General features: G+C 44.9%; 2 protein-coding genes across 3 annotated transcripts in view; both read left to right on the top strand.

Annotated features, from left to right (window-relative positions):
* Window positions 1–5,359, top strand: part of TDRD1 (tudor domain containing 1) — a 19,134-nt gene extending 13,775 nt beyond the window's left edge. For both annotated transcript variants that reach the window (XM_048946711.1, XM_048946710.1), the window contains exons 16-24: window positions 52–162; window positions 341–511; window positions 1,467–1,691; window positions 2,202–2,318; window positions 2,550–2,660; window positions 3,184–3,351; window positions 3,635–3,856; window positions 4,003–4,049; window positions 4,921–5,359. In XM_048946711.1, the coding sequence (XP_048802668.1) occupies window positions 52–162; window positions 341–511; window positions 1,467–1,691; window positions 2,202–2,318; window positions 2,550–2,660; window positions 3,184–3,351; window positions 3,635–3,856; window positions 4,003–4,049; window positions 4,921–5,013 (1,265 nt within the window). In that variant the 3' untranslated portion in view covers window positions 5,014–5,359. The remainder of the gene's footprint in view (window positions 1–51; window positions 163–340; window positions 512–1,466; window positions 1,692–2,201; window positions 2,319–2,549; window positions 2,661–3,183; window positions 3,352–3,634; window positions 3,857–4,002; window positions 4,050–4,920) is intronic.
* On the top strand, window positions 5,045–26,579 carry VWA2 (von Willebrand factor A domain containing 2). Its single transcript, XM_048945884.1, is given in 15 exon segments — window positions 5,045–5,057; window positions 5,944–6,235; window positions 9,078–9,136; window positions 9,516–9,590; window positions 10,330–10,463; window positions 11,257–11,366; window positions 15,727–15,921; window positions 16,053–16,183; window positions 16,947–17,079; window positions 17,886–17,941; window positions 18,538–18,645; window positions 19,189–19,770; window positions 20,076–20,627; window positions 23,784–23,906; window positions 24,359–26,579. Coding segments are annotated over 15 exon segments (2,682 nt in total). The 3' UTR covers window positions 24,478–26,579.
* The last annotated feature ends 97 nt before the right edge of the window (window positions 26,580–26,676 follow it).

The raw sequence follows: 26,676 nt of genomic DNA on the forward strand, positions 1-26,676 counted from the left end.
TTTCTGAGTTCTGTCCTTATGTCAGTGACTTTGTCTTAAATTCTTTTTCAGAGTTACGTGCTCTAAACTCACTTAACGAATCATTGTTTGAATATTGCCAGAAAACTCCTCCAAATGTTTTCAAGCCTGAGAAAGGAGAACCTTGCTGTGCTTTGTTCTCTGGTAAGTAACAGACTGAAATATTTCAGTTCTTTGGGGAGAACATGAAACAAACAAATAAAAACAAGAAAACAAAACAAAAAAACACACCAAAAAAGATACAGTCAATATTTTATATTGGTAGAGGATAGCAGAGATTAGTTTTATTGCTAAATGTGACTTTATTTGATTTTTAAATCAGATGATGGTAACTGGTACCGTGCTTTGGTGGAAGACATTATTTCAGATAGAGTTGTTCGGGTTCACTTTGTGGACTATGGAAATGTTGAAGAAGTACCAGTGGATAACATACGGCACATTTCATCCTCATTCCTGGAGCTGCCATTTCAAGGAATTAAATGCTGGCTTTCAGGTGGGTCCTCTCATGAATTCTCCCCTTAAAAGCACTGTTGCTCTTAGGAGCTAGAAACTTGCTGCTTGTGGAGAAGGAGATGATGATACTGTATACTTTACAGAACTGTGCTTTATAATAACATCTGTATTGCTTCCAGACTCAAGAAATTATGGAAGCCACTGGTTGAGCCTTACAACACTGCCTGCTGGTGTTTAACAGGCAGATGTTCTTTGCTGAGCTCCTGCCAGTGTTGTGCAGTGATCTGCCTGAGGGTCATTTATTGATTTACTGGTCAAAGGGAACTTGTAATTTTGCTTCATCTGTAGTGTTTGCTAGCTTTTAGTTGCTGCTTACTGTAAGAATAAATGTGCTTTTGTGAACCTTAATTATTTCTGTATATTTTTTTCCACAGGGTAAAGGAGCAAATGTGTTCTAGTGTAGCAAGCTGGCATTTCAGGCCCCTGTGGGAATGTTTCATATGATTTCTCTTAACTTGGCACTGTACTGATGTTCCCTGTCTTTTCCCAAACCCTTGCCTTTTCCTTTCACACCAAATCACTCAGTCCTGCAGACCTGTTGTTCCCTGCTAACAAAGTCTACACAGTTTAGGAATTAAAAAATAAATAAAATGTGGAAAAGCTCAAAACCACATTTTCTCCAGGCATATTCTTCTCTTTTTATCTCTTAAAGCACTATGGTTTTCTGCTCCCTTTTTCAAAAGGCTGTATTAAACTGTTCTTAACCAGTCTGCACAGTGTTGTTTGTGCTAAGATATGGGACTTACTGGGTAGAATACCTTAAAATGCAGTAAAAAAAAAACAACTTAGAAGTCCTGGCAAAAGGAAGGGAAGATATGAAGTACAGTGTGTATCCCTGAGGCAGTCAAAACAGCTTTGGTAGTGATTTTTAGAAAAGATTTTTTGGATAAAATCAAATAATTGGAGGTATCTTGAGCACATCTTCTACTTCCTAGGTATAAAGCCTGCTGGTAGCAAATGGAGCCCAGAAGCTACAAAAAGATTTCATAAGTGCACTGCAGGAATGAAGCTTCAAGCCAAAATAATTTCATTTTCCAGAGATGGGGCAGGTATAGAACTTATTGACAATTCCATGGGTCATCCAAAAGTGATCACTGAGATGCTAATTTCTGAGAAATTGGCTGAGAAGGAAGATCTGCAAGATAAAAATACTTTTCCAAGTAAGTCTGATGATAAAGGTAACTAAATGAATGTTAGCTTTTAGATTTGAAAAGAATTTTCAGCATTCTAGCTGTGAACCATCTTCCTTTTGTTTAATTACTGATGATATCAATAGTAAATCTGCTTAATTTTGAGTATATCATGATGTTTTTACAACTAAACAGAAGTGCCCCTGTGGGCATTGCAGACAAAAAATCATTAGATTTGTCTTAAATGAATTCAAGGGGAATATTTGACAGTGGAGGGTTGAAAGTCTGCTGTGTGGCTGAATCTTTTTTCATATTTACTTCTTATTTTTAAGTGTTTTTTAGTTCTTTCTTACACTAACAGCTATTCACTCTTACTTAATTTGCTGTTTGTGTTGTTTTATGTTTCTCCGCTTGAAATATAGAAATTGTCTGTAAAATTCAAAATAACAAAATATTTACAGATGACAAATTAGCAGGTGTTTACATCATGTATGTACTTAGAGAAAAGCATCATGCAGCATTTTCATGCCCTTCTTACAGAAACCTCTCTTGGGCAATGGGAGTCAATAGAATTGGCAGTGGATCAAACCGTATCTGTCTGTGTGACAGAAGTTAGAAGCCCAGACTTGTTTTATGTTGTACCAGCTTATAGCAGAGGTAAGAAGGAGTTGTGTTCTCTGTTCCTGATATTGATAAAGTTATTGTTGTGAGTTAGTTGGTAAGATGAATGCTTATAGTGAACCGAACTTGGAAGCATAGCTTAGACAGCAGAAAAATATAGATTAAAATAATTTAAAAAGGCAAGAGTAGAGGAGATGAAGAGTTTAAGTACATTCTTCATTACCTGCAAACGTGGTTATTCATCAATTTTATTTTTTTTTTCTGCAGATGGAGATAAACTGCATAAGCTGTTGACTGAACTACAGGACTACTGTAAGTCTTGTAAGAAGCAGCCTTTCAGACCAACGCTAGGTGAAGCCTGTTGTGCCAGGTTTTCAGGTGAGGGAATCTTTCATTCTTACACTTCCTTAACAAGCGTAAAACACGTTTATCCCTTTCAAAAAAGGAGGAAAACCTACTAACTGTTCAGTTTTCTTTGTTTGCCAAGTACAGTTTGGTTGTATTTTTAGAGCAAAAAGTGTGATAGTCCAGAAGAGAAAAGGGTAAATATATTGTGCACTGCAAAACGTATGGAAGAGGACATATTCTGCTGATACAGTACTTACAAGGTTAAAAAATAAATAAATAGTGTTGACTAACAAATATTAAATGTTGACTGTGTGTGCCTTGCTACAGGAGATCTAGTTGAGTGTTGATCAGCCTTAACTTAGTAAATACTGTAAAATAAAGTGCTTGTTGAGATAAGAATTTATGGAAACGGGGTTGATGAATTAAATGGAACATAAGTGTTGTTTGTCAATTGTTGGTTCTTTCTGTTGTCCAGTTTCTTTTCTTGTTTACAGCAATCTGTGTTTATGAATGTAGCTTTCATGTGTGGTGATTCTTGTTTCAATCTTTCCAGGTGATGGGCGTTGGTACAGAGCTGTTGTTCTGAAAGTTTCTCTGTCCACAGTTGAAGTACTGTATGCAGACTATGGGAACACAGAAAATGTACCACTTTCAAATGTGCTGCCCATCACTGATGTCTTCTTAAAGATTCCTTTTCAGACAATTACATGTTCACTTGCAGGTAAGAACAAAACAAATGAGAACGTGACGTTTTAAATTGAAAGTTATTTTAAGTCTACATCTCTGCTGATGATGGTGTTCATTCCTGAGTAATGATAAGCATGATCAATTGAAATAGCTATCACAGTATTAACCAGTACACTATTTCAGAAAAAATTCTTAACTAGTGGTAGGATTTTGGCTGTTTATTATGGAAATTTAGTGTCACGTTTTCAAAAACTGTGATGTTATTTGTGAAGTGAATAAAAAGGAACTCTTAACAAATTTGATTACTTTTTTTTTAGGAATAAAGAAAGTTGAGTGGTCTCCATTGGTTCTTGACACACTAAAGGAAATGTTGCTGAATAAATATGTCACAATCACAGTGAAAGGACTTAGTGGAAATATTAAATTGGTAGAAGTGGAGAAAGAGAGTGAAAATGGTAGCCTGAATGTGGCAGACAAATTAGTAACGGAGGGTTTGGTGAGATACTGCAAAGCTGCAAACTCTGATGTTGCACATCAAGGTAATAATCTTCACAGGCTTCTCAATTTAAACATAATTTGAAGAACTGTGAGTGCTTTAGGAAATGTCACATAGCAGCTCACATGTGAACACTGCTTCCCTTATCTTACTGCTTCACTTACTTGGTGTGTTTCATTTGTTTTGTAGGCAGCGGAAGTGAGACCAAATGCTGCTGTGCAGAATTAAAAATGCAGGTAGGTAAGAAACAGTGCTAACAGTCCTCACTTTGTGTGTTTCCAGAATTTCTGAAGCCCTAAGTGGGAAGCATGTGGGAGCAGGAAGGTAATAGCTAACTGAAATACTGAAGATAAGAGAAAGGAATATGCCAGTTATTTCCTAAGGTTTTCTAAGGGATTACAGCCATATTGGAACAGCCTGAAACTGAGAAGACAGCATACAGATCACACAGGTTCTATTAGCCTATGCTTTGCCACACATCCAACTCCGTTTTTGTTTGTTTGTTTGTTTGTTTGTTTGTTTTGGGGATGAGGTTGCAGAGTTCTGTTTTGTTTTCTCTCCTGGAGCATAAGGGCTCAGGATGTTAGCTTTTATGTCTGCTGTGTGAGGGTAGTTGCTGTGTTTGCATAAACTGCAGCATGCAGGCAGTGGCAACTGGATATTCTTTCAGTAACAAAGCTGTGTTTTGCTGTGGATTCAGCTTGACAGACACAGCTGTATGCGTAAGGAAGCTTGAGATAGATGTGTATTTCAGGTGGCACGGATGAATATTAATGCATGCCACATTCTGTCATGGAGCAAGGGGTGAGAATTTGTGTTCAGGATATTGGAACTTGTAGCTGTTTGATAGTTTCAAGAGCTTTACCTCTTGGTAAATAATTAACATCCTCAGTCTTAAGAGTATTCCATTATTATGGTCATAGAATTATCTTTAAAAGGAAAGAAGTCAGAATTCAGGTGTGTTCTTCAAAGATTTCATCATAGAAAGGAACTGCAATTCAATGAACTGATGTGGAATTTGGCTGAATTTTGTAGTTTTAGGAACTGCCTTAATCTGAAAGCACACAAATTGTTTCATTGCTATTTCTAATACTTTTTCTCCCACAGCTTAAAAAACATGAACAGGTTCTCCTCTTCCTTTTAAACAAACACCACAATCCAGACAGATACGGAGAAATGAAAAAAATGTTGGAAAGCTGAGTCTGAAGTTCTGTTCAGTTTATATGGAATCATGGAATCACAAGGTTGGAAAGGACCTACAAGATCATCTTTGGAAGAGCAGTTTTATTCATTGTAGTAAAAATGAGTTGCTTCCTCTGTTGCTTAAATAACTGTATCAGTCTGTGTATTTGGTTATCAAATGTATAACGTTAACGATTTCAAAGCTGCAAGCTGAACTTTTTGTTCTGTTTTTGTTTGGTAGCTCGCTGTTGATAAGCTTTTTTTGTTTTTATTTTGCTGTTGAACGCACATAAGTTTATGGAATTGTCACAGCATCTTGAAAATACCCTGTTAAATTAAATATGATTGTAATCATAAAGTTCAACTGTGGTATGATTGAAACTCAACTCTTTGAAAGGGTTCGGTAACTGCAGGACAGGGGGAAATGGTTTTAAGTTGAGGGAGGGAAGATTTAGGTTGGATGTCAGGAGGAAATTCTTTACAGAGAGAGTGGTGAGGTGCTGGAACAGCTGCCCAGAGAGGCTGTGGATGCCCCGTCCCTGGAGGTGTTCAAGGCCGGATTGGATGGGGCCCTGGGCAGCCTGGTCTGGTATTAAATGGGGAGGTTGGTGGCCCTGCATGGGGTGGGGGTTGGAGATTCGTGTCCTTGAGGTCCCTTCCAACCTTGGCTGTTCTGTGATTCTGTGATTGATTTTACTTAAACAACTCTATCTTAGCCTTACTAGTCTTTCAACTTAATTTTAGGCCTCTGTGAAGTTAGACAGCATCGTTAAAGGCTGCCTTCTTGGTTTCCACCACTTTCACACTAATAGAGAAGTCCTCTTCTGATTGATTCGATGTTTCTCTATTGCAGCTGACCCTTGCTATTCTGCCGTCATTGCTGTGCTTTCCATTGTGTTGCACACCTCTGGGTGATACACCCACTGTGTAATATAAATGCTGTGATAGAAACTACCATTAAAGTACTTTTATGTAGAAGAGCATCAGTGGCAGCGGCCCTAAACCCTCCAGGTTTGCCCTCACCATGCAACACAAGGCCACAACGCCCCTTTTTACATCGCATCCTCGGAGTATTTAAAGACCACCTTTCTCCCAGCTCTAAAAGACAGCTGAGCACACGGCTGTATCCCACCAAGACCTGCGGGGCGGGCCGGGCAGAGGCAGGGCTCCGTTCCCGGCTCCTCCTCCTCCCCGCGGAGCCGCCGAGGGTCGCGCAGAGCTCGGCGTGGAAGCGCCGCCGGTGAGCCCCGCTCCGGGGATGGGTACGGGGAGCCGGGGGGCCGCACATGGGGAACCGCAGGCGGGCGTTAGTTAGGGGATGGAGGAGCATCGCCCCGAAGCCATGTGTTTATGGGGCAGCAGACAGCCAGACTTAGCCCTGCTTTGCTGCTCTCGGGTGAGTCGTTTCTGCGGGGTGCGGTAGGGGAGAGGTGCTGAGCGTGCCGGGGCAGCTCCTAGGCGGGCTGTGCCTCGCGTCTTGAGTTTAGACTGTCTGCAGAAGACGCAAAGACTGGAAGAGCCGAAGCGATGTCTGCAGCGCGCCTAGGCGAAGAGCTGAGAACGCTTTCAGCCTTCGGCTGTGTGCAACGGGGCTTTTCCTGGCGTGGCGCGATGGCTGCAGGTACAACTGGGTGAAATAAGTGAAGAATAAAAAAATCTCCTGCTCCTATCCTGGTTCTGTAGAGAAATTGACTGTGGGAGATTCCTGCATTGTGAGGCTCCTTTAGGAAGGCTTTGCCCTGCAGTGCATGCAGGTAGCAGCCTGTGCACATCTGCAGGAGTGGTGCCATGGCAAAGGCTGGCCCTGCAGCTCACAGGGCTCCTCATTGCACGTTGCTGTCAGAAGGGTCAAACAGGAGTGAGGCATGGCGTGCTGAGGTGGAGACGGTCCGTCTCATAGCCATGAGACAAGAGGGAATGGCCTCAAAGTGCAGCAGGGGAGGTTCAGGTTGGATATTAGGGAAAAATTACAAGAGCATTGAGACAATTGGCACAGGCTGCCCAGGGAGGTGGGGGAGTCACTGTTCCTGCAGTGTTCAAGAAACAGAGATGTGGAGACATGGTCAGTGGGCACGGTGGGGATGGACTGATAGTTGGACTGCATGATCTTAGAAGTCTTTTCTAACCCTAAAGACCCTAGGTCTTTTCTAAACCTAATGATTCTACATCCTGAGAGCTGAATTGAATGATGATAGCAGTCCAGCCTGTGCTGTAGGTAGTCAATACAATTTTAGGCTTGAAAAACTACAGTTTGCCCTTTTCAGTTTTGGATGTATGGGGAAGGACAAAGCAGAGCTCTTTCCTCAAGAGGAAGGTTTGCTGAGGCACAGGGTGCTGATCCTCACCCACCTGCTTAGGAACTGCTTGCACCTGCCCATGATGCAGGTCCATCACTCGCTGATCTGCCTCAGCTGTGGCTGCTCCTGGCTGGGACTTGCTGAGTGGGCACCTCTGCAGCTGTTCAGAGCTGCAGGGGATGATTGTAGGATTCACACCTGTGCCCAGTGCCTTGAATTAGCTCCCAACCTGGTACACTACCACGTCCTCTGCATTTTTTGATGGCCTTGGTGTAATTATATTTGTGTCTTTCTTTACCTTACGCTGTGGCTGATTTATCTCATGACCCCAGGTTCACACAGGTTCTCTTCTCCCTAGCCATCCCACAAAGCATTTCCTCCTATATTCTATATACCTATACTCCTATATACCCACTGGTGGAAGCAAGCACTCCATGCCTGGACTGCTCGGGTGGGCTCTGGCTCCCTGGGATGCCCTTGGACGGGGCATCCAGCAGAGGATCAAGAAGAGATGTTCATGGAATGCACTTTCTCTGGGCAGGGGAAAAGCCCGTTGAAGCTGTTACTTGATGCAAAGCCAGGTGTTCTGGATAAAGTAGCTGGTTTTGTAGAGCATCTTTATGACAATTTTAATCTAATTTCTCACTTGTAGAAAAACATATTGGAAGCTGTAGAGTGATGTTTTGGTGTGTATTTGAGTGCTAGTTAAACGTTTCCTCATCCTCTTCTTCCTTCTCCCTGCAGCTCTGCCTGCTGTTCCCCCCTTAGCTATCCCTAGCCAGGGCAGAGTGGGTGCCTGGGGCTCCCCATAGATGTGTCCCACCTACCTCTTAGCTGCCCACTGAGGAGATGAAGCATCCTGAACTGTGTGTGTTCCAACCTGTGCCTTACTTTGGAAACCAAAGAAACCTCTCAAGCCCTCACTGTTTTGCATGAAAACATCCCCAGACCCCCCACAGCTGTCCCCTCTGGCTGCAGGTGGAGGCTTGCCATTCCTCTGGTGTTGTCTGCTCTGGGATTAGCTCCTAAAAAGCTGTCCTGGGGGTATGGCAGGAGCATGACCTTCCATCCTAGGCACATGCTGGAGCTACTGAGGGGCACAGGGGCTGCCTTGATGGAGGTGTGGTTTGTGTTCTCCTCCCTTCACTTGAGCAAACCTGAGATCTGTTAATTTGGCCAGGTGATGCTTGTGAAACACTGGAAACTGGAAGCTGCAGGCCATGAAGCCTGGGCCATGACCAGGACACTGGGGTGGCTGCCAGAATGCTCTAAAGAGTACACGCAGCCCTCTTCATCTGGAGAAAAAATAAATACATGTATTGCAAATTGAAATCCATTGCACACTGGATCTAAATCTGGGCCTGCTTGGGAGTGCTGCTGCAGTCCACCAACAAAGCAATGGCAGCTGTTCTGATTTTGGAGGAACAAAATGAGCAGAAAACTGACCTGTACACATAAAAGCATCTCCACAGCAAGCCAGTCCTCAGAAAATAGAAGGCTGGAAGAGCCTGTGGCTGGGTGTTGCTGGGGATGGGCAGTCCTTCCTTGCAAAACTGCTTTCTGTTGTGGGACGAGCACATGGGAGGAACTTTCTCCTCTATCATTCCTTCTATTTGGATGCTTTGCCACCTATTTCCTACCCTTCTCCCCATTGCTTTTGCCCTGAGCACGTGTTTCATAACTCTTCACGTGAGACAGTCAGCAAAGAGATCTTAGCTGTAGGTAAAGAAACCTACTTTAGGAATTGGGTTAATTGGGTTCCTTTCCTTTTATTCTTTATTTCAGATTTGTCACCATGAACCTCTTGCCATTCGAGTCCCTCTGTGTTTTCCTGCTTCCCCAAGGTATTGAAAGCCATCTTATTGCATCAGGGGTTTCTGTGGCAAATGTTTCCCTCCTTCCAGATGGAGTTCTTTGTGGGAGGGATGAGCTGAACCAGGAGAGTTTGGGTAAAGCTCTGAAATGAGGGAAAAAGCAATACCTGTAGAAATAGCTTTTCAAACATGTGACAGATTGGTATGTGAAGAGTCTGTTCCAAACAAAAGCTGATTATTTTGATACTCAAAGTTCATAGATGTCTCCAGTTGCAGCTGCGTGGTGTGTATGTGCCTCTGATTGTGATCTCTAGAGCGAAACCTGCCCCAGCTCTCAGTCTTGGAGTTCTCTCATTTTTTTAAAGGCAGTTTCTAGTGTTGATGGGTGATTATCTGATTGGTCCCACAGTTTGGTTGGCATCGGGCACGCAGGAAATCTATGCTGACCAGGAGACGATTGGCAAGATCTCAGCTGCTGGCCAATGTAAGTTTGTTTTTATAGAGCGAGTCCTCTACCTTCTGAATTCTATGTCAATGCCTTGAAAAGGTCTCTGCGGAGTGGGCAGGCTGCCAACGAGCTCTGTCAAAGATGCTGGGGAGCTGGTCTGTTTCTGCAAGCAGGGGTGACACAAGGGCAAGTCTCTGAAGGTGGGATAATGGGCAGATCTTTGGGAGACGTCTCTTCAGTGCCTTGCAACTGCTCAGAGAGTTTGTTTAGAAAACCAGAGTGTGCTTTGGAAAGTGTGCTGTAGATGAAGGAAAGTGTGCTGTAGATGAAGCACATCTGGCTCAGCGGGATGTGGTGCACCCTGTAAATGCCTTGCAATTCTCTCCTATGCCTCAGGCTGGGGATGGGGCTCCCCCTGTGCTTGTGGTCTCTCTACATCCACCTATCAGAGCTGCTGGCTCAGTTGCTTTGCTTGGGTTCACAGCACCATGCTTGGAACCTGAAATCTGAAATGTCAGGGGAAAGTCTTGTGAACTATGAGCACTGAACAGAACAGGAAGGGGGGAGCATGCAGGGCTTGGTCTGGGAGCGTGGAACTGCTCCAGTGTGTGTTCTGTAGGGCCAACTATCTGCATTTTTTCCATTTGCTTCTAAAAGGTAAGACAAATCCAGGTGATTTTATTTCTTTTTCTTTTTTTCATTGTTTTTTACAACATCTGCCTACCCACATTCTGCAGTCACCTGTGACCCAAGCGTGTATCTTGTTCTTTCCTAGTGATGTGGTGCTCAGCTTCTGTTGATATCCTTTTCCTCTTGGATGGCTCCTACAGCATTGGCAGAGGCAGCTTTGAAAGATCGAAGCACTTTGCAGGCAAGCTCTGTGATGCCCTGGACATCCATCCGGGCAGGGTGAGTGTTGGGAATGATTCCTTTTGCTTTCAAGCAGCTTGATGAAGTATGAGAGGGCCAGTGGAAGCTTATTGAGTGAAATGGCAAAATTCAACCTAGCAGCTGCATGAGTAACAGCAGGTCTTGGCCAGATGCCCTGTTGTTTTATCCCTGCAGATATATCTGCAGAATCTGCAGAATACCTGCAGATTCTGGGGGCTGCTTTCTTAAATGCTGTACTTTTCCTGGTCTTTCTGTTAATCCTTAAATAGGACTGAAAATCAGTAGCCTTTTTAGCTTTGAAGATGTCACATTCCACTAAACTTCTTCTAAGGCTTCAGTGCAATATTCTGGGCAATATAAATGTTTTTGCCAGTTTATGTTTTTGGGCATTTTCAACTATAGTGAATGGTTTTAGGGCAGGCAATGGAAAAATAATTGCCTGCTGTGCTCAATGCAAGAAGGGGCTGCTGTTAGTAATAGAAACGCTGCCCCCAGCGAGTCTAATTGGTTTGATATAAAAGGTGTTGTGTATAAACTTACTATGTTTTTGAGGCTCTAAGCTGCTCTGAGAGGATAAATACAGATCTTGCAGCTGTAGCAGAGGCTTCCATGTTTTTTGCAGCTGAGCTTTTTTTGCCTTGTTTGTAATCTGTACAGATATTACTGTGCTCTTTTCTGAAGTTCATTTAGAGTGCCAGGAGTTTGACACACAAAACAGTGTTTGTTGTGGTAGGGTTTAGTGTTCTCCAATCTGTAAATTGTTCAAAAGAGTGACACCCACACACTTTCATACTCTAACCTTTCCTTTTAGGTCCGCGTAGGAATGGTACAGTTTAGTTCTGCTCCCCACCTTGAGTTCTCATTGGATTCCTACCTAACCAAACAACAAGTGAAAGAGAGGATCAAGAGGACAGTGTTCAGGTCAGCTTATTCTGAAGGTCTTCTCTTTTTCTGGGCTGTGAATGATTTCTGGACTGAGAATTTCCTGAAGTGTAGACGTTGGCACCTCAGCTGTGTGTATACCAGTGTGGCGCACTCAGGAAAGGGGATGAATGTCCAGTGCCTGTGATCCGTGATGCATGGGCTGTCTTTGTCACTGCAGGCTGATAGGGATGAAGGCTTTCAGCATCCCTCTGTAAGGTGGTCAATAGAAGAGCGTTTCTGTGCTGGGCAGTGGGTTATGTCCTTCCTCAGGCAGGAGGTGCTGGGTTGGTGCACCCTGCCATCGTTTGCAGGGCTGCTGCAGGGATGTGCTCACGTATCCACAGCCATGGCTTATAGAAGCAGCAGCAAGCATTGTCTTCCCATCCATCTAAGCATTGGCAGGGCAGTGTGCAGCTTGCATTTCTGGTGATTACAATTTCCTTTGTCCTCGGAGGTAGTGATGAATTGCTAGTCCCTTGAAATCTGTGCATGTGTTCCTGCTGAATTCAAGAGGATCTGGTATTCAGACAGAAGCCTTTTTCTTCCTGAATGTTAAGACTTGGATGTGTTCCCATGACCTCAGGAAGTGGAGCAAGAAGCCCAGAAACTCTCAGAGGCTCTCAAAACCCAAACTTTTAATCTCTGAGTAATATTTTTGGATTTAGAAAGGATCTGACATCTACCCCAAATAACTCTTGTTCTGATGAAAGGAGTGTCGATACAGCCTGCAGGTGCCTGCTCCTTCTTTTGTCCATCTGCACCAGTGCTGCAGATTGGCTGGGCATTTCTCAGGGATGTCTGCTGCTCTCAGCATACTGCAAGCATACTGATCAGTTTTGACTTCCAGACAAGATCAGTTGGCTGGGTTTTGTTGCACTACTTTTGATAAGCTTATAAAATCTTGTATAATGTTACAGAGAAAGCTTAGCAGAAAGCAAGACACATTTCCTTTCCTTGGCTGTGGCTTAGAGGTGTGTGAGAGCAGCAAAAGAGCAGCAGTGTTCAGTGCCTGGCAGTGAAATTCCTTGATGACAACAGAAGGATGCTGACAGATCAAACAGAAATAATGATCTTGCGCTTGGCCATTTCATCTAGTTTAAATGAAAACCTGACATTTCAAAGTAGATAAAATAGTTACAGACAGATTCCAGTTGGCTTCTGAAGAAGCAGGGTGTTTGGTGTCTTGGTTGAAAGCCTTCCTGATGTGCTCCTGATGAGCCTTTGGCCAGCAAGGCATTTCCCAGCCTCACCCCCTGCTCCTGGTGCAGTGCTGAGAGAAGCAGCCCCAGGCTGTGGAGAGGCAGTTGTTGATCTATTCCGAGACAGACAGTCTCTTTCTGTTAGTTTCATCCAAATAGCTTTTGAATGCAAGATTCAAAAGCCCAGATTAACTAAATTTGGCAGTGATCTCAGAAGCAAAATCTCTTATAAATTTGTTTCATGCAAGTTCGGTCACAGTAGAGAAACCTTAGTGCTCTTTCTGAGGAAAGGTAGCAGGTGAAGTCTGCATCAGCTTTGGCTTCAAAAAGTCCTTATTGGATGTGTGTTTAAGGCCTTCATCCACTGTGCCACAAGCCAGTGAAACTCCAAATACAGATCAAAAAGAAAGCGAGTTTAATGAGCTTTGATGCATGGAGACTCTTTATTAACCTTTTCTAATCCTTGGTGCTCCTGAAGGCACAGTTTGCTGTGTCCATCAAGATGTTGTCACCAAACTGTACACAGTATATTTTCCCTCATGCCCTGCATTTATCACTGAAGCATCTGACAGTTGCTGACATCTGGTCAGAAAAAAGGCTGATGTGGACAGACCATGAGCACACAGTCGCTGTGCATGCTCTGAGATGGTGGAGAGCAGAAAGAATTTTGAACTGAAATGGCCTGGCAGGTACCAGGGTTAGAAAGTCTGTGTGAAAATCAGAGAGTAGACAGAAAAGCATGAACATGGGGGACTGGAACTTGGTGATCCTTGAGGTCCCTTCCAACCCAAGCAATTCTATGATTCTGTGAACTTGGGTATGATCATATGCTTTTCTAGAACAAGCAAACTAGATAGTAAAGCAAAAGAAGAATGTTCAGAAAGGAAATGGGAGTGTGAGTGTCTCAGCACAGTTGGAGGAGGTGCCTCCAAGAGGCTGTTGACACTTTTTTGTTTTGGCTCCCCTTGCTTGCTCTGGCTGGAAATAAAAGCAAGCCTGTAAGGCTGTCACAGGAAGAGATTTATAGCACAGCTTCTTGGGCAGAATTAGGTGACAGATGGAATGTCTCCTCTCATCTAGCAGCTTAGTTATCAGCAGGTCTGGAGCGTGTTCCTAGAGAGATGGGCTCTGTCTGATACTGCAAGTCCAGTCAGGGACAGCATACTACAGAGCTCTTGTGTTGTGCCAGTGGAGAACAACCAAGAAAGGTGAGACTTTCTCCTGCCTTTCTTTGCCCAGAGAGGTGGTGGATGCCCCATCCCTGGATACATTCAAGGTCAGGCTGGATCAGGTTCTAAGCACTTGACCAAGCTGTAGGTGTCTCTGTTCGTTGCAGGGGAGTTGGAGCATATGACCTGTAAAGGTCACTTCCAACTGTAAGGATTTTATGGATCTAAGAGCCATCCTCTGCCTCATCTTCAGGGTCCCTGTTAGGTTACCCATAGCTTTTGCTGAAGTAAGTCTTTGTTGTTTTTGTTGTGTATATTCCTGCTAGAGACCGTCATTTCATGTATCATTTTTATGACATTTAATGGTATGTGGAACGTGGAGCTCGCCCTTGAGTAGGCATCTGAAACAGTCTATTCAAGTTAAGTCTTGTAAGCATAGAACAGTCTGTGCCCCACAGAGCTCACTGTCAAGTACTACTAGTGTAAAAGTGCAGCATATAAAGACAGCCACATCTTGTATTCTCTCTTGTGTATGCATAGCAGTCCTCTTCTTATTGTCCTCTATAGCAGCAGAGCACAATAGCAATTAAATCGCACCTTTGGGGGAAAAAAAAGAAAGGATTCTTTGGCAAGCTGTACCTTGTTTTCTGAAGTGGCTTTTAAGGTTGCTTTGTTTGCGAGTTATTACACAGCTGCTAGGCTTGAGGTCTGCCGTTCCCCAACACTTAGCAATAACCTATTTTACCAAGTTGATTTGTATCACTGCTGGAATGTTGTGCCTTGGCACCTGAGTCTTGGTGCTTTGTTACGGTGAGAATCAACAAGTATTGAGCTAATTACTTCCTACCCAGAAGCATTCCCTTCTGGGCTGAATTCAAGGGCTGCCAAAATACTGAGATGGCTGGCATGCATCCACAAACTGCTTCTGTGGGGCCGGGCAAGAGGGAGAAAATGGTTTATCACAGGATACAAGTGAGTTGAAAAGGATAACTCATTGTGTTTAAAATGACCTGATGCCTGTTTCACATGATCCCATCTTGAGAAGTGCTGTGTGCAGCCTGTATGAATGCCAGTGGCTGATGCAGCTTCTCTGTTGTATCAGTGCTGCTGGCATACAACGAGGTGAAGGTATTGCTTTCAATTGAGTTTAGTGGTGGTGTAGACAGCTAGAGCATCAGGTGGCTTTTCTTTATGCTTACTTTGCTAAGGGGGTACTGGCGAAACCCTGAAGAAAACATACCTTGTATTTGTTCCTTCTGAGTTTCTGGGGACATGCTAAGAAGCTTTCAGCATTTGTATTTTCAGAAGCTTTCCTACAGGATGGATAAGTTAACCCCTAGATTAGCACAGGAGAAGAAGGCACAGACTTCCTGCACACTGTTGGACTGCAGACTTTTGGTCACAGTCTGCAGTGCATAGCTCTCCTGCTGTAGGTCTTGGTCTCAGAACTGCAGAAGATCCACCGGAGGAAAAGGGATGACATATAGCAAGAGTGTAGAGCTCTCCTATGCATCAGGAGAAAACAAACACCAACATCACAGAAGTTTTCCATGTTCTGCCCTGTGGTGCTATGTTTCTGACTGGAATTTAAGAGGTTATTGTTAAACAGTGTTTTCAGATGGCTCTTAAAGGAACTTCAGGTGGAAAAACAGAAGTAATTGAGGTGTCTATCACAGCTGGAAATAATGTAAGTATCCTATAGGTCTGGTTACTGCTCTGGTTGCAGGAGTGCTCTGCTGTGCTAAGTCTTCTGGAGACAGCTCTAGATTGAAAAGGAGAGAGGCTAGGATAGATAGGTAGGGCCTATGGAAAGATGACAAAAAATGACAGGGATTAGACATCTCTCTGGATGCCCTGTATGGCAACAGACAAAAATACGCAAAGTTCATCATTACTGAGGGATGGAAATTTGAAAATCCAAAGGCAAATTCAATAGCAATAGAAGAAGTTTGATTTCTGGTTTTCCCATGTTATCTCCCTTGTCTCTAGAGGTGGCAGCACAGAGACTGGTCGGGCTCTGAAATACATTCTCCGTAAGGGATTCCCTGGTGGCAGGAACTCGACTGTCCCCAAGATCCTGATCATCATTTCGGATGGGAAGTCCCAGGGCAGTACCGCAATGCCTGCCATGCAGGTGAAGGAGAGAGGAACAACAGTTTTTGCAGTGGGAATCAAGTTTCCAAGGTAGGAAACCTTCCACACATTTGGAAATGAAGGCCCAGTTCCCCAAAAGCCAAGTGTGGGGTTTTGTACTCAGTTCTTTGGGGGTGACATAGGGCCTGGTTATACCAGCGGCTGAACCCTTTGCTCCGCAGGTGGGAGGAGCTGCATGCTCTGGCCAGTGAGCCCACTGAGCAGCACGTGCTCTTTGCCGGCGATGTCAGCGATGCAGCCAATGGTCTGTACAGTGCCCTGAGCAGCTCCATCTGCAGCGTCACCACACCAGGTAACCCCAGGCCTGGCCCCTCCTTACACCTCGCCTTTGAATTTTTGTTTGAGTCACTGAGTGAGGAGAGATGAGGTGGTGTCAGAAATGGTACCTAGAGCCAGGGTGTCTGAGGTCTGTGTCTTGGAGCAGTCACACTGAGCATCAGTCGCTTTGAGATAACCTGTTTCTGGTGACCAGGCTTGTCAGATGCCTCTCCAGATAGCTGTAGGTTGCAGGATCCTAAGTCTTTCTGTGGCATTCACCTCAGGAAATGGGAATGCTGCTCGTTGCTCATGTCATGGGTAAAAGAGGGATTATTCCTTCTAGAGACTGTCACTTCACAGTTCATTTTTTATGACATTTCGTGGTACATAGAGCACAGATCCACTTCTTGCATAGGCACACAGCTGTGCTAAATCTTCTTTCAGACTTGGCTATGTGGTAAGTCAGGCAGGGCTCGCAAGAGATGGAAGAGACAGCCATATGGAGACTAGAGTGGTCCATAGGTAAAAGCAAATCAAATATGTGAGTAATGAGGGCACCGGAGCACTGAAAAGTGCTGCTGAACTCAGCAGTGCCAGCTGTGTAACAGAGCCAAGGAGGCAGAAGAGTGTGTACAAAGCTGGAATGTACTGAGATTGACCACAGAGAATTTCTCTTCTGGGGTCTCACAGAGGCACTTTTGACAGGTAGATGAAGAAAGCTAATTTGCTTCAAAGTGGGTGCTCTGTGCCTGCACAGACTCTGTATTTTTAGGCAGTTGGTTTGCTCTTTGCTACAGGTTGCAACATTGAATCCTTTCCTTGTGAACGCAGAACTCTGGAGACTGAGAAAGAACTGGCTGGAAGCTATGTCTGCTGGAAAGGCTCAAAGCAGCAGAATGCAGTGCATGCTTCACTGTGCCCTTTTTACAGGTGAGCCTGACACCCACATCTGACCATGGCTTTCCTGGGGTGAAGACAATGCCTTCTTCAATATGGCAAATACAAACTTGTGCTCAAGGCTTTTATTTTATAGAATCATTTAGGTTGAAATGTCCTCTAAAATCATTGAGTCCAAAAGTCACGTCTTCTTAGATTAAGGAAATGATGGAGAGAGTTGAAAAATCCTACGGGGAGGCATAGTTGAGGGCTGAGGTTTCTCAGTCTAAACCTTGTCTTTCTGGTTCCTATTGCAGCTGGATAAGCCAGAAGCCTGAATTAATGTTGAATAAGAAATTCACACTGCTGTAAAATTTTAATTCCAATTTAGAACAAAAAAGTTAACATATTTTCTGTAGCAACTTAAAAAAAATATATATCATTTGAAGCCTTAAAGATATGTCCATCGTCCTTAATTCTAGCGTGGTGGAAGCATAGACCATCCTGAATTGGAAGGAACTTAAAAGGATCATCGAATCCAAATTCTGACTCCACACAGGACCACTGGAAAATCAAACCATGCGTTTGAGAGCATTGTCCAAATGCTTTTTGAACTCCAGCAGTGTTATGGTAGAGTTCAAAAGCAAAAGAGCAGACTTGATAAAATGAAGTGTTTTAGTTTTGCTGCTTTACTTAGAATAGATGTTTTCTTTCAAAATATTTGTTTTGAAAAATTGCCTTTTCAAAGGAAAATTTGTTCCATTGAAAACAAAGTATTACCAGCCTTGAGATTGCCTTGTTAATCTTTAAAGCCACTATAGATTTGATTGTCCTGTTCAATAATAAACTTCCCATTTCAGATTGAAAAGAGTCTCAATAAAACACCCATCCAGATGCTTCCGAACCACATGTACAGGTAGGACTATTATCTTTTTTGAATCTTATTTACAAAACAGAAAAGGTAACAAAGAGGAGTTTTTACCCTCACTGCTAAAACTTTTGTTCCGAGTGAGAGTTTGAGGCACTGAGTCTGGTTGGAGGCCTGTAGCTAGTGGTGTCCCCCAGGGCTCTATACTGATTCCAGTCTCATTCAACATACTCATCAGTGACCTGGACGAAGGCACAGAGTGCATTCAGCAGGGTTATGGGTACCGAATTGGGTGGAGTGGCATATGTGCTTGAGGACTGCACTGCCATTCAGAGAGACCTTGACAGACTGGAGATGTGGGCAGAGAAGAACATAATGAAGAATGTATTTACACAGACGTAATTTCACTGGCATTATTGCAAAGCAAAAGCAGTGAGGTTACAGTCTGCTTTGCTGTCTTCACTGCTGGCAGCTGTTCCATCTGTGTGAAGATGCACACGGCCCTGCCTCAGTTCATGCTGCAGGAAGATGGGCTGAAGTTTGGCCCCTTTTCCACAGTAATGGTTGTGTTTGTGTTGTCACAGGATGGGAGGGTGCATGTTCCCTGCTGACTTTACGTCTTCTCCTTCTTTGGTTCCATTTAGACCCTTGTGACTCCCATCCGTGCCAGAATGGGGGTACGTGTGTCCCAGAGGGACTGGACAAGTACCACTGCCTGTGCCCTGTGGGATATGGAGGAGGCATACACTGTGGTAGGTGTCAACCTGACTTCTCCCTCCTTCCTTCTCAACTGTGTCTTGCCTTGGTAAGTGGTCGTGGCATGGCCGTGGGAATGGCTGGACTTAGGCTGCAGCCTTTGGGCTGTACTCCAGGGGATCAGCTGAATTTTCTCTTACGCCATTTCAGTATACTGAATCAGGCCTAGTGACTGGGTCTCACCAATACTGATAATGTCACCCTGATACAACTACCTTAAATGTAGGTAGAACACAAGTAGGAGAACGGAAAAATTGGGAGGGACATAGAAGCGTTTGTCCCTGCACACATGGGCCCAGGAGGGACTCCCAGTTTGGGGAGTTCAGTATAAGCCTTTAGAGGCTTGTGTGGCATCCACCCAAAACAAAAATCACTCTTGGCAGAGCTGCCCTGCAACTTGAGCCATGTCTGGCAAACTATTTAGGCTGCTGGACACAACAGACCTTTCTACACCACCGAGCTTCCATCAAGAACCGGCAGAGGCGCTCAGCATGCTTGTTCCTGCCATGCATACAAGAAACTGCTGTCTCTCTTTTCAGCGCCAAAGCTGAGCCTTGATTGTGGTGTGGATCTCCTTTTCCTGATGGACAGCTCAGCAGGGGTCACACTGGAGGGATTCCTGCGTTACAAGGCGTTCCTCAAGAGGTTCTTTCAAGCAGCAATGGGCCGGGACTCGCCTGCAAATGTGGGGGTGGCCCAGTATGATACCAACGTCAGGATACCCGTTGAAGTGGGACAACACAAGGATGTGTTTGGTCTCATGAAGAGCATTGATGCTTTGAATTTCAGCGGGGGAGGAACCCTGACGGGCAGAGCCCTGCGGTACATTGCACAGCATGGTTTTAGGAGCACCCCAGTCTTTGCAGATGTGCTGGATGATCTCCCACGTGTGGTGGTCTTGCTCACTGACTCCAAGTCCCAAGACCCAGTGGCAGAAGCTGCCAAGTATGCAAGGGACAGAGGTCTCTTGTTGATCGGTGTAGGCAGCAGCTTTGTGAAGGCAGAGCTGGCTGAAGTGACTGGCAACCCAAAGCAGACCATTGTCTACTCAGACCCCCAGGATTTGTTCAACAGGATCCCAGAGCTGCAGAGAAGAATTTGCAGTGTGAACAATCCTGAAGGTAAGAAAGTGATGTAAGGGATGCAGGAGAAGTTTGTCAAACCAAGAGGTCTTCTGACCTCCGTTGGGGTATAGGGGAGGTAGAAGGATAAATGTCCTCGTTTTGCTTGTGTCAGTCACAGGTGAGGCACTAAGCTTCCATCATTGCTCTTATGATGGAGCTGTATCTGTTGATGTTAAGAGGCCTTTTATCATCCTTCACAGTCAGTGATCGGCAGCAATGAAATTGGCCCACAATTTATTCCCACTGCTTTTTTTGGAATACATCTACATACTGAAAAATACAGTGTTTGCACTCTTATCCAGGCTGCCAGGTGCAGTCTCTTGATTTGGTATATGCAATGGATGCCTCAGCTGGAGTTGGCCTGGTGAATTTTCTGCAGCTGAGGGACTTTGTCAGGAAAAGCTCTTGGCACTTCACCATCAACTGGGATGTCACCCAAATTGCCCTTGTGGCCTATGGCAGCAGAGCTTACACTGTGTTCGCATTGGACACCCACACAAACAATTCAGCTCTCCTCCAAGCCATCAACCAGGTGCCTTTCCTTGGAGACATTGCCTCTGCCAGCAGTGCCTTACTCCAAATTAACAGAGACATGGTGACAGTGCAGAAGGGAGCAAGGCCTGGTGTCAGCAAGGTGGTGGTGGTGCTCACAAATGGAGGTGGCATGGAGGATGCAGCTGCCCCAGCTCAGCAGCTGAGAGACAGCGGTGTCGTGGTGTTTGTGGTTGTCATTGGGAATGCAGAGAGGGACACCCTGCTGAGGGTTGCTGGGTCTCCCAGTTACCTGGTGTGCATCTATTCCTATGAAGACCTGCAGCACTACCAAGACCTCATCACTGAAAGAATCTATGAAGGTGAGAGCATCCTAAACTTGCTATTTATGATGCTGCCAGCAGCTTGTGGTAAACTGTAAACAAGCACAGAGGGGACTTTCTTCTGTAGCCTGTGTTATTGTAGGCTTTATGATGTGTTAATGAGTAATCTTGTTGTCACTTCCACTTAACAGGTGGAGAGACCATGGTATTGAGATCTGGTGGTTGTCCAAAGCATTCCTAATGGGAATAGGAGGCAGCTTTCCCAAGGTTCAGTGCAGGTGGTGAAATGAGGCTTCATGTGACTGCTCTTTCTATCCCTGTCATGTCTATGTTCTGCCTTCACTGAAAGAAAAAAATATTGCTCTTTGGTTGTTTTTTTGGTTTTTTTTTTGACATTGCTTTTAAATCTGTAGAATTCACTGTGCATTGCTGTAAGCTCTGTGGTGTAGCTGAGACTGAAGGGAATACATTTCTGCAGCCACCAGTGTTGGTCCCTCAGTGAGTTCTCTGCTGGCTCCTTCAGCAGCTTTGTGCACGTGTTCCTCCTCAGTGTCCCACTGTGAGACACTTAAGATTTTCTTGGCATTGCACAGCATTTAATCCTAAATCAGGATCTGTCTGGTTTTGAAGCGTGCATGCTAGAAAACGGAGGTCTTCAGACAACTTCTGCTTAATTTTGTTTGCAGGACCAAAATCCTTGGCTCTGAGGCATTCAGGGGGGCATAATTTTCAAATATTCATGTAAAAGATTGTGCAAAACAAAAAACTGTATTTTCTTCACAATTTCACATCTTGAGGACCAGTCCCCAGCTAGGAAAAAAATGAACTCTGAAGTCAAGTTTGAAACATTGATGTGCTTGTGCTTGTGCTTGTGCTTGTGCTTGTGCTTGTGCTTGTGCTTGTGCTTGTGCTTGTGCTTGTGCTTGTGCTTGTGCTTGTGCTTGTGCTTGTGCTTGTGCTTGTGCTTGTGCTTGTGCTTGTGCTTGTGCTTGTGCTTGTGCTTGTGCTTGTGAGTGAAACATGATGAGTGTGAGTGCTTCTGTTTGATTGAAATGAGCGTTTCAGGGAGGAAAGCAACCTGGGTTTTTAGACATTAGTGGTAGAGAAATGTTTTTAGTTCCTTGCTGCTCCAGCTAATCCACATTGTTTCACGTTCAGAATAGTCTAACATCTGTCTTTGTGGTCTGGTGTTTTAACCCCTATGTAAGATCAGATGAAGATGCAATTAGAGCAGTGCTGTGATTAACGGCACAATCAAAGCCTGTCTTAATGTATTGGCATGCTGTGTCTCTTTTGGGGTTAGAAAAGACAGCAGAGCTATCTCTGTGGTCCGAGCAGCCTGTCTCCTGGCAGGCTTCTGCAGGCAGTTTGTACCTGGAGCTTTTCAGTCTGCATCTACTGCAATGGTATTTTCAGCTGTGTTACTATCAAAACAATCTACTGTACCATGAAATTAACCACAAGGCCACGGGTGAAGGGGAAGAGACAGCAAGGTTCAGTGATTCTGGGTAATAACGTATCATTTCCTGAGACTGAATTGTTGCTTTCATTTCGTGTGCAGGTAATCACTGTTTGTACATATAGGCTGGGGCCAAGGCTGATGGAAAGATAAGCCCTTCATTCAGTCTTCTGCTCCAAGTCCAAGGCTTAATAACAGAAGCTCTGTCTGTGAAAGGACTAAAAAAAAAAAAAAAAGACTTGTCATAAAAGCATGTGAAAAACAGCCCCTGCCTCTGGACACCTGGAGTATTGTGTTCTGAGGCACGGCTGAAAAGAGGCTGGGAAAAATGTCTCGGGCTCTGGGAGAAAAGATCCAAAGCAATAACTGTATGTAATATCTGCCTAATGAAAACACAACCTCCTGGGGTCGCTGTGGGGTGAAGTGAAAGATGCTTATTTAGGGTGATGCAGTGTTAATGGTAGGCTTGAGTGCAGGGTTAATGGTGTCTGGGTAGAACAGCACGCTTCCCCCAGCAAGGACACCTGGGTCACACGCAGTGGGCACGTGTTCTGCAGAGCAGAGACCAGGAGGGCTCCCTGGGCAGCAGGAAGGGCACAGATGTGTTTGGGTATGAGGTCCCTCTGTGCTGTGGTAGCTCTGCCATCAGTGCTAAATGCGAAGGCGTTCCCTTGGGGGTGCGTTGTGAGGCAGAACCCCATCTGGGATCTGTGACAAAAGGGTTGTTTGAGTCCACATAACGTCAGCAGGAACTGAAGACTGAAATTGTTCAGATCTCAGTAAGTAGATAACTGCCAATTGTAGGTATGTGTTTGAGTACTGATGTGTACCAGCACACCTATACGGGGAGAGCAGCTATTATGTGCTATAATGTGTAGTAAGCATTCTGATGGATAGGGGGTGGAGTTTGTATTCTTTCCTTCTCCCACCTTATTCCCATTGTCTGTTTTTTCCTACTGTGGAGCAAAGGGCAAGGCTGCAGGTCCAGGCTACACCATGCAGTGGTTTGGTGAAGGAATTTCACACCCTTCCCAGCTCTGCTGCAGGGATGCCAGAAGGCTGCAAGCAAATTCCTCTGGGATGCTGCTACTTAGCCCAGTGCATTCACAGCATGGAGCCCTGCCAGCCCTGCTGACAGCTGAGCTCTGTTCTCTTAAGGGGGCTGGGAAATCTGTCACATACTTCAAAAGAACAGAGCTAATAACAGCTTAGGCTTGTGGGCTTTTCTCTCTAATCTCCAAGAAAAAAAAAAAAAGCCCTGAAATATTTCTTTTGTTTTTTTCACTCATTTGTGAATGATTTCTTGTTCTTGCTTCCCTCACATATAACCTCAGCTCCTCTCCAGAGCACAGCAGGGTTTGAACTCCAGAGGTATTTGGGGTTGTAAACTGCTTGGGGCGTGTGTCCTGCTCTGCATTGGCAATGTCTGGACCTGGGGGCTTAGAGGTGCTTGTGCGTTCAGCACACGGCTCTGAAGATGCTCCATTTTAGAATCAAACATGTAGCAAAGCCAGCCTTTCTCTTCTGTAGTTTAAACACAAAGGAGTTTGTTGCAGGCTTACACTCTCTGCCAAATTTGTGTGTATCACTTCTGCTTTCCCCAGATGATGTTTTCTGGGGGTTGGGTTATTTAATTGCTGTCACTGTTCTCTGAAGCATTGCTAATGGATGTGCATTTAACAGTTAATACTCCCTCAATATGCCTGACCCCACTGTTCTGTCTGTGTTTGTTGCAGAAGCAAAAAGACCTGTGAACCTGTGCAAACCCAACCCGTGCATGAACCAGGGCGTGTGCATCCTCAGGCCGGGAAGCTACTGGTGTGAATGTCATGGCTGGGAAGGACTCCACTGCGAGAGCAGTAAGGCTCAGGGGATGACAGCTGCAGCACCCGCCCAGCCCCACTCAACCCATCCCAAATCTCCACCTCTTCCTTAGCAGAGAGCTGGCTGTAGTTTCCTGTCAGCTGTTTGGTGGCTGGGTCTTGGTGCTGAGGGGACGTGAGTCACATGGAGAGTAGAGATGTTTGGGATGCTGAGCTGCACTGTTTTACACGTTCACTAAGTGAGTTAAAGATTGAGAAGGTCTAAAAATTTTGGTAGTCCTCCCCTCCATTTGTTTCCCTTTCCCTGGGCCGTGCTAGAAGAAACCCTTATCATGGCTTCTAATGTCTGTGAGATGTTAGACATCAGGCCCAGCAGGTTTGCTTCTAACATCTGTGAGCTAAGGCTCAGAAGGTGTTTGCTAGGCTATAAGGGACTGAGCATGTTCCTAGAGCGCTTGCCCACATTTGTTTCTCTTCCTCTACAACAGGAGTTCCCTGAGGTGATTCTCCAAGATCTCCAGTCCTCCCTACAGACTCCCATGTGCAGCAGATTCCAGGCAGTTTTCAGTGCTTCTCTGGAGACCACCGGCACCTGAAAAGGTCCTGAGATGCTGACCCAGAAGTGCTGTGAGCTCCAGTTCTGACCCAGCAAGACATTGCTGCCCTTGGTTGAGTGACTGGGCCATTCCCAGTTCCTGCACTGCACAAACTGGGCTTTCTGGTGCTCTCTTTCTTTTGGAATCGAGTAAATATTTGATATTAAGTATTTATTTTTGGCATTTTTATGTGTAATTGTTATATTTTGAACGGACTCCTTGAGAGGTCTTAGACTGAAAACATGTAGACATCTGAACAATTCTGGAGCTCCCACTGATGGCAGATTATGGAGATGGCAGCTCTGGTTCCCAGAGCATAGGGGTGTTTAAGAAAGTGTTGAAGCAATAGGCTGGGTCAGACTCTGAGTCAGCTGACGTCTTGGTGTTAGCTTTTGCCTCATTCTGAAGATTTGATTGTTTTTCTAAGCTGATACTTGATCTTGGCCAGAAGTGATAATTTCAGTGCAATAACTGCAGAATGAAATCAAGTACAGTCCCTGGTGAGCAGGGACTTACCTGGAGGAAGGGCTGACATTTTGGTTGAAAGAGAAATGATTCTACCAAGATCGTTCATATAGGCAGCGCTGCATAAGCACTGTCTCCACTGCGTAAGTGTTATCTGAAGGGAGAATGGGTGATACCAGGTTCACAGATAACCTCAGAAGCCATGGTTTGTGTTTGTGGAGATGGCTGGATTCCAGCTGAGCTGCGCAGGAGCCTCTTCCCAATCTCTCTGTGCATCCCCTGCTGGGTGCTGGGTCCAAGATCATGACTTCTTCCCTCACTGCCCCGTTTGCAGTCCTCCCTTTCTGCAGGGCTTTACCAAAGGAGAGCACAAACCCATCAGCACAGCCCAGTGGCCCTGCTTGTAGGGGGCAAAGCACTCTGTGAGGTAAGGAGGTGTCAGGGCAGTGGGAGGAGAGGGAACAGCCAACCTGGTAAGTTGGGTTGGGGAATGCTGGATGTGCGCTGATCCCACAGCTCAGCAGGACATGGCTGAGCAGTTGTTGGAGTTGTTCCTGGCTAATTTCTTGGTCCTTTCTCCTGCAAATCTTAATTAAAAAAGGGTAAGTGGCTCAGGGCTCTGACATAACTCCTTATTAAATTAATCCCCGCAGACTTGCTTTGAATTCCATCAGAAATGTTTAATGAGAATGTGTCAGAAGGGAGCTCATGCCCTGAAGGCTGGGGGATGCTTGAGCCTGGAAAGCCATGCAGGGGTCCCTGTGAGCCAGCACTAATCCTGTCTGGGTTAGCAGGGCACAGAGCCCATGGACAAGGCCAGCACGTCACTGGGTGTCAGGGCAGCTGCTAACAGAGCTGTGAATTCCTCTTAATCTGTATGATTCCAGCATGAACCTTCACTGGTCATGGGCCAGGTGCTGACTGCAGGGGAGAGCCTATTTCTCCTGCAAGGAACTGGGATTTAGGTAAGTGCCATGAATTTCACCCCCTTAGGTCTTACCTTCCCTTTATCCTTGTGTTTCCTGTGCAACACAAGCAAAATCATGCCTGCTGTGACTAGTAAATATCACATGAGCTCTCCTTACGGCCAGCTGTCTTCAGCTCACAACAAACATGCAAATCTTATTCTCTACAGTACAGATAAATTTGTTAATGCCCCAGCTATTTAAGCTAACTTCTACATCTTAACAAGAAATGTTCTTTTTCAACTTTAAAATGTGGCTGAGATCCTAGGAAACTGCATTTGTTAGCAGGTCAAGGTCAAGATCCATGGGGATCAAGGCAGGGTTGTGCTAGGAAAGGCTGGACCTGATACTGATGGGCAGAGCTGCTGGGGAGCAATCCTTGCTAACCCTTCTCCTTCCTTTCCAGCTAAACTCCTTCCTCCTTTTCCTGTCAGTGATGGGAGCAGGCACCAAGCACTGCACACAGTTGCCACATGGTGGCAAGCAGAAGGTGAGGGACTTCTCACACATTTTCCCTCTGCTGATTCATTTTGTTATTTGAGCTACAGGCAGGAGCCTATTTTGTGTTATTTGTGCAAACTACCAGGGATCTTTTCAGTAGGTTAGCTGACAGAAAGGTTTTTCATTTCCATTGCTGTCACTCTCGAATACTGAATTATTTGTTTAAGACTTAGTCCTTGTGGATGGCCTCGCTAAGGAACTTCATAATGGTGGTGGTTTGAAGTGCATGAAAGATACTAGAAAGCAGATCAGGGACAAGCCTCGCTAATATAGAATACA

Source organism: Lagopus muta, chromosome 5 (assembly GCF_023343835.1).
Source record: "Lagopus muta isolate bLagMut1 chromosome 5, bLagMut1 primary, whole genome shotgun sequence".
Classification (NCBI taxonomy): Eukaryota; Metazoa; Chordata; class Aves; order Galliformes; family Phasianidae; genus Lagopus; species Lagopus muta.